At 40.8% G+C, this 19,069-nt stretch overlaps 1 protein-coding gene across 2 annotated transcripts in view; it reads right to left on the bottom strand.

The window, feature by feature from the left end:
* The window catches only part of efl1 (elongation factor like GTPase 1), a 242,269-nt gene that overhangs the window by 204,494 nt on the left and 18,706 nt on the right, over positions 1–19,069 (bottom strand). For both annotated transcript variants that reach the window (XM_048616009.1, XM_048616010.1), the window contains exon 7: positions 16,164–16,378. In XM_048616009.1, the coding sequence (XP_048471966.1) occupies positions 16,164–16,378 (215 nt within the window). The remainder of the gene's footprint in view (positions 1–16,163; positions 16,379–19,069) is intronic.

The following is a 19,069-nucleotide window of genomic DNA, read 5'->3' on the forward strand; positions in this document are numbered from 1 at the left end:
GGTCCAGACCCGAAACGTCAGCTTTCCTGCTCCTATGATGCTGCTTGGCCTGCTGTGTACATCCAGCTCTACACCTTGTTAAATCAGTCTATCCAGCCTTTCTTTATAACTCAAACCTTCCATACCATCAACATCCTGGTAAATCTCTTTTGAACCCTCTCCAGCTTAAAGGTATCTTTCCTATAACTGGACACAATATTGCAGAAGAGGCCTCACCAATGTCCTGTGTCAACCCAAAACCTGGATATTGTTACGCTTTTGCTGCCTTTCAGTATGGACTGCTTCAGTATCGAAGGAGTCATGAATGATGCTGAACACTGTGCAATCATCAGCGAACATCTATACTTGTGACCTTATCATGAAGGGAAGGTCATTGATGAAGCAATCATAGATTATTAGGCCTAGGACATTACCCTCAAGAACACCTGAAGTGATATCATGGACCATAGATGACAGACCTCTAACAACCACAACCATGTTCTTTTGTGCTCAGTACGATTCCAACCAGAGAATTTTCCCCTTAATCCCATTGACTCCAGTTTTGCTATGGTTCCTTGTTGCCACACTCAGTCAAATGCAGTTTTGGTTTCCATGGCTATCACACTCGGCTCACCTGTGGAATTCAGCTCTGTGATACATGTACAAATCAACAGTTTAATGAGGTCAGAAGCAAAGTGACCCTGGCAAGATTTGAACTGAATACGAGCAAGTAAGGTTATTGCTAAGCAAGTGCTGCTTGATAGCATGACTGATGACAGCTTGCATTACTTTACTGGTGATCAACAGTAAACTAATAGTACACTAATTGGCTAGATTAGATTTGTCCTGCTTTTTCTTTAAAGGACATACCTGGGCAATTTTCCACATTGCTGGTGGACTGCCAGTGTTGCAGCTATACTGGAACAGCTTGGCTAGAGACACGTCAAATTCCGAAATACAAGAATAATGTCAGCACCCATAGGTTTGCAATATCCAGCGACGTCAACCATTTGTTGATATTGTGTGAAGCGAATCAAATTGACTGAAGACTGGCATCTGTGAAATTGGAGACCTCTGGCAGAGGCTGAGATGAATACCCATTCAGCACTTCTGGGTGAAGATTGTTGCAAACGTGTCAGCCTTATCTTTTGCATTGATATTCTGGGCTTCCCATCGTTGAGAATGGGGATATTTGTGGACTTTCCTCCGATAGTGAGTTGTTTAATTGCCCTACAACATTCGTGACTGGACGTGGCAGGATTTCAGAGCTTGGTTGTGGAATCACTTAGCTCTGTCTATCACCTGATGCTTATATTGTTGGAATGCAAGGAGTCCTGTGTTCCTTCTCCAACTTCGTTTTGATTTAGTCCCCTCCCCCTATCCTTAGCACCCTCCCCCCACAACCTACTTTTTGATGACAGCATTGCCCTTGACAGGCTTTGCTTGTTAATGTTCAAGTGGCCACATGGGTGTTTTCTTAAGAAAGAAAAGGAATCCTGTGTTGTAGCTTCTTCGGGTTGCCCTCATTTTTAGGTATGCCTGGCGCTAATCCCAGCATGTTCTCCTGCACTCTCCATTGACTTGAATACTAGCCTCGTGACATTAAATTTACGCCATTGTCTCAGCCACCCCAAAGTTAACTAGCTCTGCTAATAATTTGCAAATTACAATAATGGAATTTGGCAACAATTTGCTGGCAATCTCATATTCTGGCAGAATCAAGTTGTAAAATAGCAATTAGTACATTGGTGCAAATTTTGGGTCTGCCACCATTGGTGGGGAGGGAGAATATTGATGTCTGAAAGTAGACAGATCAAAGGCATCTTTAATAGGACTATGCACATTTCACAAACCAATTCTTCCAAAGGAAGGAAACCCCTCAAAAAGATTGAATTATTTTTAATTTTTCACATGAGTTTCTATGACAAACACAAACTGAATTTTAAGATACCACAGCAATCTCAATTAATACAAAAATTTCTCTTTCAGAAATTCACTTACGTGACTATATTTTTTGCAATTTAACCTCCAGCTGCTCATCAAAACAACCAACCCATACATGGCAAAGACTGCAATGAAGCAGAGTTCCTGTTTAGCCAACAAAGTCCAAAAAACAGATCCTGGGAAGCAGCGTATGGACACCCTCACACTGCTTCAAACAGTCACAGTTAGAAGATAAGCACAATTTGCCATTTTCATTAAGAATGTGAATGTGGTTCTATAAACAATGACCATTTGGAAATATGGACAGAAAGTAGTTAATATATCTAGTCCTTTACTAAAGAAAATAACATTTATTTTTCAGCTTGTTGACACACACTGGTAAATCAGTCTTGAAGTCTATCACAAAAATGTCATTCTCTATCTGATACCAAGTTAGGATTCAGCCTTGACAATAAAGCTCATTAACATTAAGTTTTTAACAGAGAAACTTAGAGTAAGGTGTGTGGTCAGACTGAGGAAAAGTTCACTGGAGTGAAACGGAGACAGTGAATAACTGGGAATTTGGGTTAAAACTAACCCAACTAGTAAATCTTTTGCAAGTTTAATTATAGAGAGTATAAATCAGAATGAAACCCAGAACTATTAGTCTTTAAGGAAGTTAAAGAAGCAGCAAGAAGGTATCTCAGTTCTGAAGAAGTCACACTGGACTCAAAACCTCAAGCATATTTCTGTCTCCACAGATGCCGCAAGATTTGCTGAGTTTGTCCAGCATTTTCGGTGTTTGTTTTGCCAAACTGATGTCTGAAATGGGTGGGTTGTCTTATGACGAAAGATTGAACAGGTTTGGCTTATATCCACTGAAGTTCAGAAGAGTAAGCGAGGACTTAATTGAAAAGTTTGTTCAGTTGGCTGGACAACTAGTTTGCAATGCAGAGTGATACTAACAGCATGGGTTCAAATCCCCAACGGCCAAATTACTATGGAGGACTCTCCTTCTCAACCTCTCTCTCACTCGAAGCACGGTGACCCTCAGGTTAAACCACCAACTGTCAGCTCTCTCTCTAATGAGAGAGCAGTCCTATGGTCTGGTAAGACTATGGAAACTTTACCCTTTAATTAATGCATATAAGATCCTGAGGAATCTTGACGAAGCAGATGTGGAGACAACATTTCCTCTTACTGCAGAATTTAGAACTAGAAGCCACTGTTTAAAACTAAGGTGTTGGCCATTTAAAACGAGAGTAGATGATTTTTTTTCCTCTCAGAAGACCATGTGTCTTTGGAATTCTCTTCCTGAAAAGGCAGTGGGGCCAGATGCTTACATTTTTTTTTAATGTAAAAGTGGATAGATTCTTGGTAAACAAGGGATGAAAGGTTATCAGGAGTAGATGGAAAAGTGCACTTGAAGTTACAATCAAATCAGATGTAATCTTACTAAATGCAGAGCAGGTTTGAGAGGTAGGATGGCCTACTCGTGCTCCTTATTCAAACGCACATTAGTTGCTTTATTGGGGATTTGGACTCTCACTGAAGCATAATTAGACAGTTCATCAATATACACAGTGGTCAAAAACACCCTCGAACTCATCTCTCGCGTTTCCCGCAACTCATCCCTCACACCCCCTCCCCGCAATAACAACAAAAACAGAATCCCCCTCATCGTCACGAACCATCCCACCAACCTCCAGATTCAACGCATCATCCTCCGACACCTGCAATCTGACCCTACTACCAAGGACATTTTTCCCTCCCCACCCTTATCTGCTTTCCGGAGGGACCGCTCTCTCCGGGACTCCCTTCTCCGCTCCACACCCCACACTAGCCCCACCACTCCCGGCACTTTTCCCTGCAAACGCAGGAAGTGCTACACTTGCCCCTACACGTCCTCCCTCATCCCCAGCCCAGGCCCCAAGAAAACCTTCCACATTAAACAGATGTTCGCCTGCACGTCTGCTAATGTAGTATACTGTATCTGCTGTTCCTGTTGTGGCCTCCCCTACACTGGGGAAACCAAGCAGAGGCTTGGAGACCGATTTGTGGAACACCTACGCTCGGTTCGCGACAAACGACTGCACCTCCCAGTCGCAAACCACTTCAACGCCCCCTCCCACTCCTTGGACGACATGTCCAACATGGGCCTCCTCCAGTGCCACAACGATGCCACCTGAAGGTTGCAGGAACAGCAACTCATATTTCGCTTGGGAACCCTGCAGCCCAATGGTATCAATGTGGACTTCACAAGCTTCAAAATCTCCCTGCCCCCAACCTCATCCCAAAACCAGCCCAGCTCATCCCTGCCTACCTGACCTGTCCGTCTTTTCTCCCACCTATCTGCTCCTCCCACCTCAACGCCCACCCCCAACCCCTACCTACCAGCCTCATCCCCGCTTCTTTGACTTGTTCATCTTCCCTTGACTGACCAACCCCCATCCTAACTCCCCACCTAAATTCACCTTTACTGGCTCCATCCCCACCTCCTTGACCTGTCTGTCTCCTCTCCACCTATCTGCTCCTTTAACTATCTTCATCCGCATCCCCCTCTCTCTCTACTTATTTCAGAATCCCCTTCCCCTCTCCCATTTCTGAAGAAGGGACCAGACCCGAAACGTCAGCTTTCCTGCTTCTCTGATGCTGCTTGGCCTGTGTTCATCCAGCTCTACACCTGGTTATCTCTCATCAATATATAGGCTGTTTTCACCAAACTTCAAACCACAATATAAAAAGGAAAAGATATATTTCCTACACACCATTGTACTTGAATAGGAACAAGGCAACAGGCATACATTTTTAAGTAACTCACACTTCTATACACAAAAAGCCATCACCTTCAACACACATTTGTTGCACTTGTGAGGTCACAGCTAAACAGTTGCATGTTTTTCTCAAACACAAAGACAAACAGAATTATACAAGTGAACGTATTCATTGCATTCGTATCTATTACATATTCATCCCCCATACAGAAGTTCTGAACTCCTGCAACTTTACTCGAGAGATTCCACATTAATTTGCAAGGAACTCATTACTTCAGATTTTCTGTTCTTAGTTAGGGTTATATTCCTTTGCTGAAAAGCTTAAACCTCCACTTTGCTTCTTTCCAAACCCACTACACTGCGCCTCCTCATCAGCCCTTCAGCCCGGCTCCTCAAACTCAGCCCCTGGGCTCACTCTTGGGCTTCCCTCTCCAGCCTTACTGGCCTTGTTCACCAGTGTCACCTCTCCGCTTAGCAGCCTCACTTCCAATCTTGCTGACTGGTGTCATTCATCTCACTCCTGCAATTGCAGCCTGATTCTCTCCCTCATTTAATGATAAAAGGTTCATCATAAGCCTGTCAGACCCAAGCACAGGAGAAAACTGGCCTCACCATTTCCTATTTCCATACAGGGTGGTGTATTTTTGCCATTAATGGAAAAAGATATTCATCGGCAGTTAGATGGATAGGCAGATAAGGATTTGGCACAGAGACTTCAAGACTTAAATTACAAGCAGAAATTTTACAAACTAAGGTTGCATATGTTGGATTTTAGGGAGCAGAGAAGTGATTTTATCAAAGTTTTCAAGATATTAAGGGGACTCAATCAGGTAAAGAGAGAGAAAGTATTTCAGTTGGCTTCATACTCTCAGGCTGATGGTGCAATCTAAAAGTTAGAGACAGACCTTTCAGAAGTGCAATTACAACAACACACAAAAGTTGGTAAAAGTTTGTACTTATATTCTGTATATGGCATTTGTTAAATTAAAATCAGGGATACATGTGTAAGCCATATGGAATCAGGTCACAGAGCAGCCAGGATCTTATTGAATGGCAGACCCAGTGCAAGTGTCTAAGTTGCCTCTTGTTATTCCCATGTTCCTATGCAACCTGTGCAAACAAGCTGACACCATTGCTTGATCACTATCAAATAACCTCTAATGTATTTATGTATGTGCCACAGAATGGGAATTTGGTTCAACTGCAGTGCTCTGTCCAGTGTTATTATGTACCATCACTCTCATCACAAGATAAACATCAAAAATCACCACAAGAATAAAGAACCTGTTCGCTACCTAGAGCCTGGCTGTATGTGTCTTTATGCGTGTATAACCTCCCTGGCTGTCAGACATCCTAATAAGAGTTGGATTAGGGACTTGAGCTGGAATCGTCCCATTTCCAAAACATGTGCTGTACCTGCTTCAACATTATCATCAGTTTTCTGTTCAAAACCAAATGCTATGCATCAGGAATTTAAGTTTCAAAGGAAAAGATGATTGAATATTCAAACTGTTCTTAATCTCTCCAAATCTAGGCCCCATCCCCCACTTTCTTCTTCTGGACTCTCATTAATACTTACTCTCTTTGACCAGACCTTTGGTCGTCTGGCCTAATGATGTGGTTGAGTATCTTGTTAGCTTTACAATAGTCCTGTGAAGCACCTTGGATTATTTGATTTTGTTAAACGTACCATAGAAATATTAGTTGGTATTTCGCTCCATTAAAGATAAAGCCAATATAAACTATTCACTAAAGTACACACACATATATATATACAAAACAGCCCCTTCAACGTATGCAACATCTCAACACAGCGTAATATACGAATAAGTCACAGATGCATCTTGAATATGCAGCTCCTAATGTTCTATATGTTATTTGCCTCTGTTTTACTTCAAGTTAAGCAATAAAGTGAGATCAGGAAACTAAGTGATATACCTATAAGAAATGCACAACATAAACCAAACTGTCCATGGATGAATGCAGGTTATAGTAATAGGTTGAGAGGGAGGATTTGGGTTCAGGTACAAAACAAATCGGGTTTCCACTTCTGAACTCTTTTAACTTTGTCCAAAGTTAGTTGATAAATTCGTCTCAAGATGGTTAAAATCAGAATCCCTACAGTGTGGAAACAGGTCATTCAGCCCGTTGAGTCTGCACCTACCCTTCAAATAGCATCTCATCCACGCCCACCCTCCTACCCTATCCCTGTAACCCTGCATTTCCGACAGCTAAAACCTCCTAACTCACACATCCCTGGACACCATGGGCAATTTAGCATGGCCAATCCTACCTAACCTGCACATCTTTGGACTGTGGGAGGAAACCAGAGCACCCAGAGGTAACGTACAAAGTCCACACAGATAGTCACCCCAGGGTAGAATCGAACCCGGGTCCCTAGCGATGTGAGGCAGCAGAGCTAGCCACTGAGCCACCACCTAAAGAATTTCCATTCTACCTGCCCCAGGGGGTGAAACAACAGATTCACTCAGGCGTTTATGAATTCAGGGACAAAGTAACTGTGCCAGGAGTTTTGTTTTGATTGCAGTGATAAACCTTTACACCTATTCAAATTTTAAACGTAAAATGTAGACATACACATTTAACTCCAGTGCATTCAAGTTTAATGCTTTTTTTCTTTATTCATTCATGGGATGAGGGCATCGCTGGCTAGGCAGCATTTATTGCCCATCCCTAACCACCCACAGGCAATGTCAGACGTATACTACAGATGAGGTTGTAAAATTTTAGCAATTGATTCTAGCTTTTAAAATACTGAATTAGGGTTAAGTCAACAGGGATAGAAGTACTCCTACTAAAGCGATACGTGCCAAATCCAAGCAATATAAACAAAGCAGGTTTGATTATGATTAGAAATAGATTACTTTAAAAGAGAATATAAAAATTGAAACTTGAAAGCAACAGCTGAAAGCTGTACAGCTTAAAATGCTGAACTGCGTTCTAGAATTTTTTGTTTAATTCATTCACAGCATGTGGGCATCACTGGCTATGCCAGCATTTACTGACCATCCCCAGAGGGCAGTTCAGAGTTAACCACATTCTTGTGGGTCTGGAGTCACATGTACACCAGAGCAGGTAAGAACTGAGACAACAAGGTGCAGACCTGGATGAACACAGCAGGCCAGGCAGCATCGTAGGAGCAGTAAGGCTGACATTTCAGGCCTAGACCCTTCATCAGAAAAACTATCTCAGGTAAGAACTGATATTGGTAAATGACTCAAACTGAGGAGTCAAAGTAGCTGGATCTCTTATTCGATAATGACCACCTGATAACAACTTTCAATATGAACTAGGAAACTCTGCAGGCATGAAACCAAACCTACCACACTTTTCAGCAGAGTTCAGAAGGACCAAGTTCAGTAATGGAGATTGGAAGCACTGCCAATGATAAAAGAACATATAGGTGAACCAGTTGGGCAGTTATATAGCTGAGTGCAAAGAAGCAAGACAAATTCAAGATATTATGGAGAAAGATTTATCAAGAAGATAGGCAATGTCATCTGGGTCAAATACAACATTATACTGAAGCAGATCAGATAAGATGAGAGATCCTCAGTCTGACCAGAAAGAGTAGCTGCCTGAAATTCAGAAAATCCGCAGCATTTATAATGGCTTTCTGACTCTCCACTCTCCACCAACAGCTCTCCAAAAAAAACAGGATGGACTTCCATCCATACCTTCGGGACTGAGAATAGTTCCAGTCCATGAAAGCCATGCTACACTCAGACTGAACAAAGAGTTGATATTTTTACTACCAAACTATTTTTCCCATCCATTACCACTGGCAAACCAACAGCAGCCTGCACATTATTCATAATATCAAGACTTGGTGCTGACCACACTATCCCAGAGTGAGGTTTCAGAATAGTGCAGGTCCAAATTAAAACCCACTAACATGGAAATAATGGACAACCACAGTGATACGAAATAGCAACTACTCCTAACTTCATTTGAACCCGCAAGAATAAAGAAGTTGCGCCTGTATTGCAACATTATGTACTTGGATATCCCAAAACGTTTCCAGTTGCTCCTGTTATTTTGACAAATGAGCATAAATAGGATTCATAATTAACTCAGATAATGACCAGCTAACCTAATTAGTTGGTACTGCTTAAGGAATATCCAAGACCCCAGCAACTTTGAGAATGAAGGCATTTTTATGTTGAAAAATAGACAGCAATCTCATTTAATGTCTCAAAGATATCACCTCTAGTCATTTTGCTGTCCTCAGTCCTGTGTTAAAGTGACAGCTTGAATTATGTACTCAGGTCCTACAGCAGAGTTGGAACCAATATTACTAAACCATGAATTCGCAAAAGGCGAATGTGACACCTACACATGTACCAGACTATCACATGACAACTAGGAATTGGACAATGCATTGCAATCAAAGCAAGATTAGGGCAGTGAGAGAAACTTACAAGAAGCATATGGGCGGATAACAACCAAGATTTCTTCTAACACTATAAGCAAAAGCAAAAAGGAAGTTAAACCCCTTCAAGAATCACAAATGTGAAACTAAAAATGAATGGACGATGATAACAGCCTTATACACAAACTTCTTTAATGCATATTTAATTCTGAATATCTTTTTTGAGGTACGGAGAGCAAGTAGAATGAACTCTGCTTAGAGGTTTAGTGAGGAGGTTAGTTTTACGTGGTTCTGACTCAATTGTCATGTGTAAGTTTTAATGCACTTGATACAGTACAGAAATGGATTTTCTGACCTCCTTCAAAAACACAGAAACATGCCATCGACATTTACACAAAGAGCTTCACCAATTACAGAATAAAAAGTATGTGTATCTTGCACCTTGTGATTAAATATACCTTAGTGTTCCGACAGCAGGTCTCAATTTTGACCGTACTCTATCCTCCCGTTTCTCTATCCGCTATGGACTCTTGACAAAATAACGAGCAGCTGGTGAAGCATCAGCAGGTTTCAGTAGATTGCTATGCATCACATGCCCATACCATATGGTTTGTGACGATGTTTGAAACATGACTTCAATGATCAGACAAGCAAAACAATAGTACGGCTGTACAGCCGAGGAAGACGTAGATTTCTACCGATTGTAAACCACCCTTAACAAGTCAAAAGAATCAATACATATTAATGTGTTGACACCTGGATTTGACTTGTAAAAGGTGATAAATCTGTCAATGCTGTTGTTAAAAACTGAATACTTAATAATTTAAACATGAAAAAGCACAAGCTACGTCACCCGCAAATTGAAATTTTGCAAAAATGCCTACCTTCAAAGTAACGCTAAAAAATTCCACTTGCTAATTAGCCACGGTTAAGTTAGTTACAACTCATAAGCCAAAACATAAAGTAACTCACCAGCTTGAAGCTATCTGTGTGTTTATTCTCAAATTTCTTTTTGATTTCCTACTATGTCTGAGTCTTTGTGGCCTATTACAGCTCTTCTCCATCTCTGATGACAAGCTCCATCTGTAGCAACAACACACTGAACCTTTTACCATTCTAGGCAAACCAAATCAGTTTTTAACTGCTTTTGGTGACTGAAAACTTTATTCAAGTCCATCTGATAGAATACTAGTTAATAAATCAGGGTTCATACATCTCATTCATAAGATAAAGAAGGAACTCTGATGCCAGAAAGTAGATGATTTGAAAGATACTGAATTCGGAAGCGGAGGAACAATTACTGCCAGCTGCCTTCATCACAGCCGTCCCAATACAAGCTTAACCACCCATGAGACTATTGCCCCATCTCCTGGCTACATGCAGTACTGCACACTGATAGCTACATTTTTCCACATTCATATTCTGAAAACCTCTTACAGCTATATGCAGTCTTAGAGTCATACAGCATACAACTCCTGCCCCTGAGCCACAACACCTGGGTTTAAGTCCCACCTCCTTCAGAAGTGTGTCATAGCACATCTGAATGAGTTGATTAAAAATACCTACAAATACATCACCTGTGGCTATGCAGAACGCAGCTGTGACTTTTGCCTATGAAACAAAAGCCAAAGCAATTTAATGGACATAAAGAGGTTAGGAGGTTGAGGAATATGATCAGGTATGCATAAAATATAAATTTTTAAACTGTGTACTGAACATATTCATTTCAACACTTTGCAGTTTCCTGCCCTGAATGTTTCCTCTTCACTACCTACAGCTCTGAGGGCTCTGTTTCATCCTCGAATAGAGACTCTAACAGCTCCCATCCACTAGCACCCTCCTCTGGCTGAATGAGTTTGTTTTCTGAATAATTTCTCCTTTAATTCATTCAAACGCTTCAAAATCAAAAAATGTTGCAATGCAAACCTGCAAGGGTCCTACTTATAAACAAAAACAAAAGTTGCTGGAAAAACTCAGCAAGTCTGGCAGCATCTGTGAAGAGAAATCAGAGTTAACGTTTCAGGTCCGGTGACTCTTCCTCAGAGCTGAAACATTAACTCTGATTTCTCTTCAGATTTCTCTTCACAGATGCTGCCAGACCTGCTAAGCTTTTCCAGCAACTTGTGCTTTTGTTTCTAATTTACAGCATCCACAGTTCTTTCGGTTTTTATTTAGGGTCCTACGTATGTCCAACTTTTTGTAGAATATGCGTAAAATTCCAGAGACCTCCCTCCCCCAATTCTTTACCCAGTTCCCTGCTTTTACCTGGAACTTGAAAAATTCATCAATTGTTTCCAATATCTACCCTTCTCTCATCTGTACACGGTCCATCTCCAACAATCCCCTTCTGTCCTTCTAATATTCATTACAAATCCATCAATTCCCTCAGTTACCTTGTCTACATTCCCTCACATCTTGGTTCCTGTAAAACTCCAATCTATTCTCCCAGTTTCTGTCTCCATCACATCTGTTCTGATGGTGCTATCTTCCCCGACGGTCCTTCTTACATATCTTCCTAACACAAACAAGGTGGTTGTTAAAGGTCAATCATCTCAGTTCAAAGATCTCTCTGCAGGAGTTCTTCAGGATCCAACCATCTTTAGTTGTCTCATTAATGACCTCACTTCTATCATAAAGTCAGAAATGGTGATGTTTGCTGATGACTTTGCAAAATTCAGCATCATTTGTAACTCCTCAGATACAGAAGCAGCTGTAACAACACATGGACAACATCCTGACAAGTGGCAGTAACATTCATACCACACCTGTGCCAGGCAATGGCCATCTCAAAAAAGAGAGAATCCAATCATCTTCCTTGACATTCAAGTAGATAATCACCATTGAATCCCCCACTATCAACATCCTGAAAGTTAGCATTGAACTGAATCAGCCACATAAATACTGACAGTACAAGAGCAGGTCAGAGACTGGGAATTCTAGAGGAAGTAGCCCATTACCTGACTCCCTAGTGCCTGTCCACTAGCCAGAAGACACTGAGTCATACAGCACAGAAACAGACCCTTCAGCCCACGCTGATCAGATTTCCTGAACAGAACTAGTCCCATGTCTCTCTAAACCCTTCCTATCCATGTTCCTATCCAAATATCTTTTAAATGTTGCAATTGTACTCGCCCCTATCACTTCCTCTGGCAGCTTATTCCACATTTGGACCACCCCTCTGCGTGAAAACGTTGCCCCTCAGGTCCCTTTTAAATCTTTCCCCCTCTCACCTTAAATCTATTCTGCCTAGTTTTGGACTCTCCTACCCTGGGAAAGAGACTTTGGTTATTCACCTTATCTATACCCCTTCTATAACGTCACCCCTTACCTCCTACACTCCAGGAAAAAACATCTCAGCCTATTCAGACTCTCCTTATAAGTGAAACCCTTTAGTCTCTGTAACATACTTATAGAGTCATTCTCCATGGTCTGGATGAGTGCAAAAGAAGGTCAACACATCCAGGACATAGACCTTGCTTGACTGGGTACCCTATCCATCCCTTACCACGTTCAGTCCTTTTGTCATCAACACAATGGCAGCACAGTATCCCATCTACAAAATGCACTGCAGCAACTCACCAAGCCTTCTCTGACAGCATCTTCCAAATCAAAAATCCCTACTGTGAAAAGTAAGGGCAAAACATATATGCAATACCACCATCCCGAACCACTCATCATCACAACTCGATAACATGTTGTCGGTCCTTCAATGTCACGGAGGGAAAACATCCAAGCTCCTGACACAAGATGGATTGCACTGGTTTAACGAGGTCAGAAGTCACATGACACCAGGTTATAGTCCAACAGGTTTATTTGAAATCACATGCTTTCGAAGTGCTGCGCCTTTGTCAAGTAAAGTCAGTTCCCCACCTGGTTCTCAACAGCAATTAGAGATGGACAATTAATGCTGGCTTAGCTAGTGATGCCCACCAGCCGTGAATGAATTTTAAAAATTAATAAATAAAACTTTCTTCAAATAGTCTTCTCTTCTATCTCATACACCACCACTTCAGCTGATTTCAGTTGCAAAGTTCTAAGCTGTAAAATGAAACTTACAGGATTCCCAACAAAATTCTCACAGTTACATTTTTAAAATATATAGTGCCTGTAAGCACTGTTTTTATCTGACATGACAACTTAATCTTGACATAATTGTCAGTTTCACTATTTTGGAACTAATTCCAAACGAGAGGAAGTCACTTAGAAAACAATTAATTTGTTTCTCAATTTCAGAGGTTTCCAGGCATTATCCGTTCTTTTAGAAGTCATTGCTTACACCTCACATCCCCTAGTCACCACCCGAGACCTCCCATTCCATCTGAGAAGGAAAGTGAAAGTTTCAAGGCATTCTTCGTTTATGCACAGTGACACACTGATACTATTAGGAACAATCCTAAAAACTAGTTTTCTCTTTGCTCGACTAATGTGGTGGCTACGAATGGGGAAACATTTGGGGATATTGCAGCAAAGACATACAAAGTGCAATTCAAATGTTGGCATATGAGCCGGACCACTAGTCTGGGACTGCATGCAACAAATGTCACACTCCGAACTTTCTTTTCAAGCAACAGCTTGTTTTTATGTGGCCAATTCCACAACTTCAGGATGTCCCAAATTGCTTCACAACCAATAAAGTATTTCTGAAGTAATAACTATTGCAATACAGAAAACAAAGCAGACAACATGCATTCAGCGAAGTCCCACAAAAAGCAAGATAACTGACCAAATCATTGTTTTTTTCCCAGATGACTGATCTAATTCATTGTATGGATATTGCCCAGGTTACAGGAATAACATTGCTCCACTTCTTTGAATACTGACATTGCTTAATCAAACCGCGGGCAGCACAGTGACTCAGTGCACTGCCGCCGAACAGCACAAGGGACTCGGGCTCAATACTAGCCTCAGGCAGTTGTCTGCGTGGAGTTTGCACATTCATCCTGTGTCCACATGGGTTTTCTCCCACAGCCCAAAGATGTGCAGGTTAGGTGGACTGGTCATGCCAAACTGCCCATAGGGTCCAGGAATGTGCAAGTTAGGTGGATTAGCCACGGGAAATGAAGGGCTACAGGGATAGGGTAGGGTGGGATGCTCTTTGAACGGTCAGTGTGGGCTTGATGGGCTGAATGGCCAGCTTGAGCACTGTAGGGATTCTATCATTCTATGAAACCAGAGACAGCAGTCAGACTATTGGTTTAACATCTCACCAGAAAGGCAACAACTCTTTGGTACTGTACTGAAATAGCGTTTAAAGCTACAAACTTCTGACTTGGAGAATGTTACCACTGAGCTGATTCATACAAGTCAAATGCCACAGCTGTCTAACAAGGTCTATTATTTCTAATATGCTTTGCTCTTTTCCTTTCCTTTCCTTTCATCTCAAAGCCTACTGAATGCTGTAATATCTAGATCCTTCTTTTCTCCTTTTCGGGAAGTGACAGATTATTGTTGTGATTGGAAACCAATGATTGTATCAACCTTTGAATATACATGTACCAAATAATTACTTAAACACTTGTGTAATCAAAGAAACATAGCAAACTATTGACCTAACAGATTAAAATTGATTGGTAAAGTTAATTAAGCCAGCTGCAAGCGCTTCATTACAAGTAATTCTAGACAGCTGCACATTCTATACCAGATTTGAATAATTCTGGAGCATCAATGTACAATCAATGCTTAAATTTACAAAACCAATGCATCAGGTTCAAGCACGGTTTTAAATTTTGACCTTGCTTAACTATTTCCAGGCTCACTGTAAAGATATATTTTAATATGGCTATTTACTTCTTCCCTCCCAACATAATTCCAGTTCTAAAGCCCTTTCAAGAGGGAGATGATAGCAATGTAACACCACTGCAGTGGTACACTATAGGCATAAGGTAATGCTCTGGGGTACAAATTCAAATCACACCTGGAAAGTAGGAGAATTTGAATTCAATGAATAAAATCTGTAATTTAAAGCTAATCTCAGTAATAGCAATCATGACAACTATCATTGATTGCCATAAAATAAACAATTTAGTTTATTAATGGAGACAAAATCAGAAACTGCAGGAAAAGCTCAGCAGGTCTGGTAGTATCTGTGGAGAGGAAACAGAGTTAACATTTCACGTCCAGTAACTCTTCATCAGAGCCCTTCTGAAGAAGGATCACTGGACCCGAAACGAGAATTGTGCTTTCTCTCCACTGTTGCTGCCAAACTTGCTGAGCTTTTCCAGCAATTTCTGTTTTTGTTTCTGATCTCCAGCATCCACAGTTCTTTGGGTATTTTTTCATTAATGGAAATGTGGGTTCAAACATCGGCATGGCAACTGATGGAATTTAAATTCAATTTTAAAAACCTGAAACTAGAAACTAGTCCCAATAATGGCGACCATAAAACCACTAAATATTGTCATAATTACCCTTCAGATTTACTAATATCCCTAAGGGAAGGGAATCTGCCATCCTTATCCAGACTGGCCAAAATGCAACTTCAGATCCACAGAAAAGTGGTAGCCTCTTAACTGTCCTCTGAGAAGGCTGAACAAGTCACTTGTTTCAAGGGTAAGTATGGATGAGCAACAAATGCTGCCCTTGCCAGTGATGCTTACTTCCCTTCCCATGAAAGAATAAATATTAGATGAGAAGCAAGTTTTACGTTCATACCAGCTTAACTTGTTGAAAGTAAACTCAGTAGGTACACAGAATCTCAATTGTTGAATGCAAAAGGAAAGAAAATCGGGTTTATGACGTGGTGTATCATATTCTCAGGAGCACAAAGAACTTGATATTGAACACATTTTCTGAAGCACAGTCACTGTAATCAAATAAAACCATAAATCATTCCCGCAAAAGTGTCCATAAAGCACAAAACTGGGTCTAAAATCACAAACATGCAAAGTCCTAACAGTATAGAGAAACTTATTTAAAATAAAAACGAGAAAAAGAACAGAGGCACATTGTCAAAACAAAGAATCCTAAACATAGCATTTAGTTGAAGAACACTGTATCACCATGGTCCCAACCTCTTACGGCAGTTATGCACCCTTTCTTTACCCCACACAGGGTCTCGATGTTTAAACAGAAAAAGTTTTAAAAGACTTCCATACCTGAAGCCCCAGCCATCAATAGCACTTCCAAACACCACATTTCCCTGGTCGGGGGCAAAGTAGAGATGCGAATCATCTGTTTCTTCCAGGCCAGCACTCCAGTCATAGAAATGTTCACTGCTCTGGGTGTCTGAACTAGGTTTTTCTGTTTCTTCCATCTCTGCTCTCTCTTCCAATACTTTTGAAGTAAACAGACTCCCAGTCACTGCATTTACCTGAAACGTTCACATATTAGAGATTAAAATAAAACCAATATCAAACTTATTACTTTCACACACTCAGAAAAATCTTGTCAAGAGACAACAATCTAAATTAAATAATGGATGACAACAGTGCAACTGTCACAACGACCATTGTCATTTTGGTTTTAGATATTATCATGGTTCACGACATGTTCAGTTTTTGCTCCTCTTTGCTCTTGTTCCCAGGCACAGAGAGGAAATGAGGTTTGACACTCGCTACATAAGCTCTCCCCTGCCATAAGACTGCCCCGGAATTTTCTCGTTGACCTACAACATTGCATGCCTATCCTTGCGCCAAACAATATAAGCTTTAAGCCTATGGTGTAGAGGACACTTACATCAGTTTAATGCAATATTCATTAACTAATTATTAGTTTCCATTTTAATATACAGGAAAAGCAACCAGAAAGTATCATTCTAAACATTAAAGGTATTATCAATTAACAACAGTCTGTCATGTCCTCTGTAAATAACTGTGATGATGGTTTAAATAAATAAACAAACATGGTGTCCTCATTCTTCCAGCATTTCTTTTGCTCCATAATGAAAACAGCTATCTTCCTATTAAGCTAATATGGGCTTTTATCAGTGAAAGTGACCCAATTTCCAATTATGTGTTTCACCCATAAACTGCCGAACCACCAGCTCATTAAAAGTACCCAACCTGCTGAACATTTTCACAAAAAACAAATTTAAGGGGAAAAACGTCCATCCTTGCCCATCTATTTCAACCTTTTACTTCACAACTTTGATTTGCAGCCTTTCCTTTGGGTTCTGATCCACATTAGACTTCCATTTAGACTAACAATGCTGCAGATCAAAAGAAGCTGCTCCAAACTCAAACTCTTCTGAAGGGTCACTGGACCTGAAACTGAACTCTGCTTTCTCTCCACAGATGCAGCCAGATCAGCTCAGTTTCTCCAGCAATTTCTATTTTTGTTTGAGATATTCAGTATCCACAGTTTTATATTGGAAACTCTTGAGAACTCCCACAACATTGGTCTTTATATTATTATTATTATTATTATTATATTGTATTATTATATTATGTTATTATTATTATTTATATGCCTCGGTTTGCTGGGGTGATTGGCATTACTTCCGGTTCTGTTTTTCAGTGGTTTGTATGTCGGGTCCAGTTCAATGTGTTTGTTGATGGAGTTCTGGTTGGAATGTCAGGCCTCCAGGAATTCCCTGGCATGTCTCTGTTTGGCTTGTGCTATTATGGATGTGGTGTCCCAGTCAAATTTGTGTCCTTCTTCGCCCACGTGTATTGAAGCCAGTGAGAATTGGTCATGTCTCTTGGTGGCTAGTTGGTGTTCGTAAAGGATCCCATGCCCACAACCAATAACACTAACGTAATATACAAAATACCATACAAGGACTGTGAGAAATATTACATCGGCCAAACAGGAAGAAAACCAACAATAAGGATACACGAGCACCAACCAGTCACGACCAATTCTCACTCATCTCAATACACGTGGACAAAGAAGGACACAAATTCGACTGGGACAACACATCCATAATAGCACGAGCCAAACAGAGACACGCCAGGGAATTCCTGGAGGCCTGGCATTCCAACCAGAACTCCATCAACAAACACATTGAACTGGACCTGATAAAGAAACCACTGACAAACAGAACTGGAAGTAACGTCAACAACCAGCAAACCGATGAAGCGTTGGTGTTCTGTCCCACTTGCTATTTATATATAGCAAGTGGGATAGAACACCAACGCTTTACTGGAGGCACACTGACGATGTTATCTAGCAGGCTGTCAAAATGTCCGCAATCAAACCCACTGGCTCAGCGTGCAAGTCTACAACCCCAATCAGATACATCAAAGAGTATGGATAAGGTGGGAGTGTGAAATAGTAATGGTAAATGAGATTCAAAGATGGCAGAAATACACCAATCAATGCTAGATGTTACAAAGATAATAAAATGACTCAGTTAAAGGCTCTGCATCTGAATGTGTGCAGCATTCCTAACAAAGTAACCGATAATGCACAGGGAAGTAAATAAATACGATCTGATCCACTACGGAGGAATGGTTTCAGGCCGACAACGACTGGGACCTGAATACTAAACAGTATATGACATTCAAGAAAAATAGGAGGCACTACAAAGGTGGAGGGATAGCTTTATTATTCCAAGATAAAAACAATCAAAGTTGAACTTGGTTCCACAGATCAGGATATAGAATCAGTTTGGGTGGAGATGAGAAGCAATAGGGGAAAGAAGCCACTAATGGGAGTAAGCTGACAGTAACAATAATGTGGGACGATGTGTACAAGAAAAATAACGGCTAGTTGGGATAGAGATCATAATAATGATAGATGATTTTACTCTACATATGAACTGGAAAAGTCATATTGGCAATATTAGCTTGGTTGAAAAGTACTTTCAAGACAATGTCTTCGAACATCACAAGTTAGAAACAAACAGAAAGCAGGACATATTTGACTTGGTATCGTGTAATGTGACAGGATTAGTTAATGACCTCAGAACAAAGCCACCCCTCAGTAGCAAAGATCATATATGATTGAATTTTGCATCCAGTTTGAAAGGGGAAAGATTGAATCTAATACTAGCATTTTAAACCTAAATAAGAGCAACTAAAAGGGCAAGAAAGCTGAGTTTGTTTAAGTGAGCCAGCTT

The sequence above is a fragment of the Rhincodon typus genome, chromosome 33, assembly GCF_021869965.1.
Source record: "Rhincodon typus isolate 14 chromosome 33, sRhiTyp1.1, whole genome shotgun sequence".
NCBI classification, from domain to species: Eukaryota; Metazoa; Chordata; class Chondrichthyes; order Orectolobiformes; family Rhincodontidae; genus Rhincodon; species Rhincodon typus.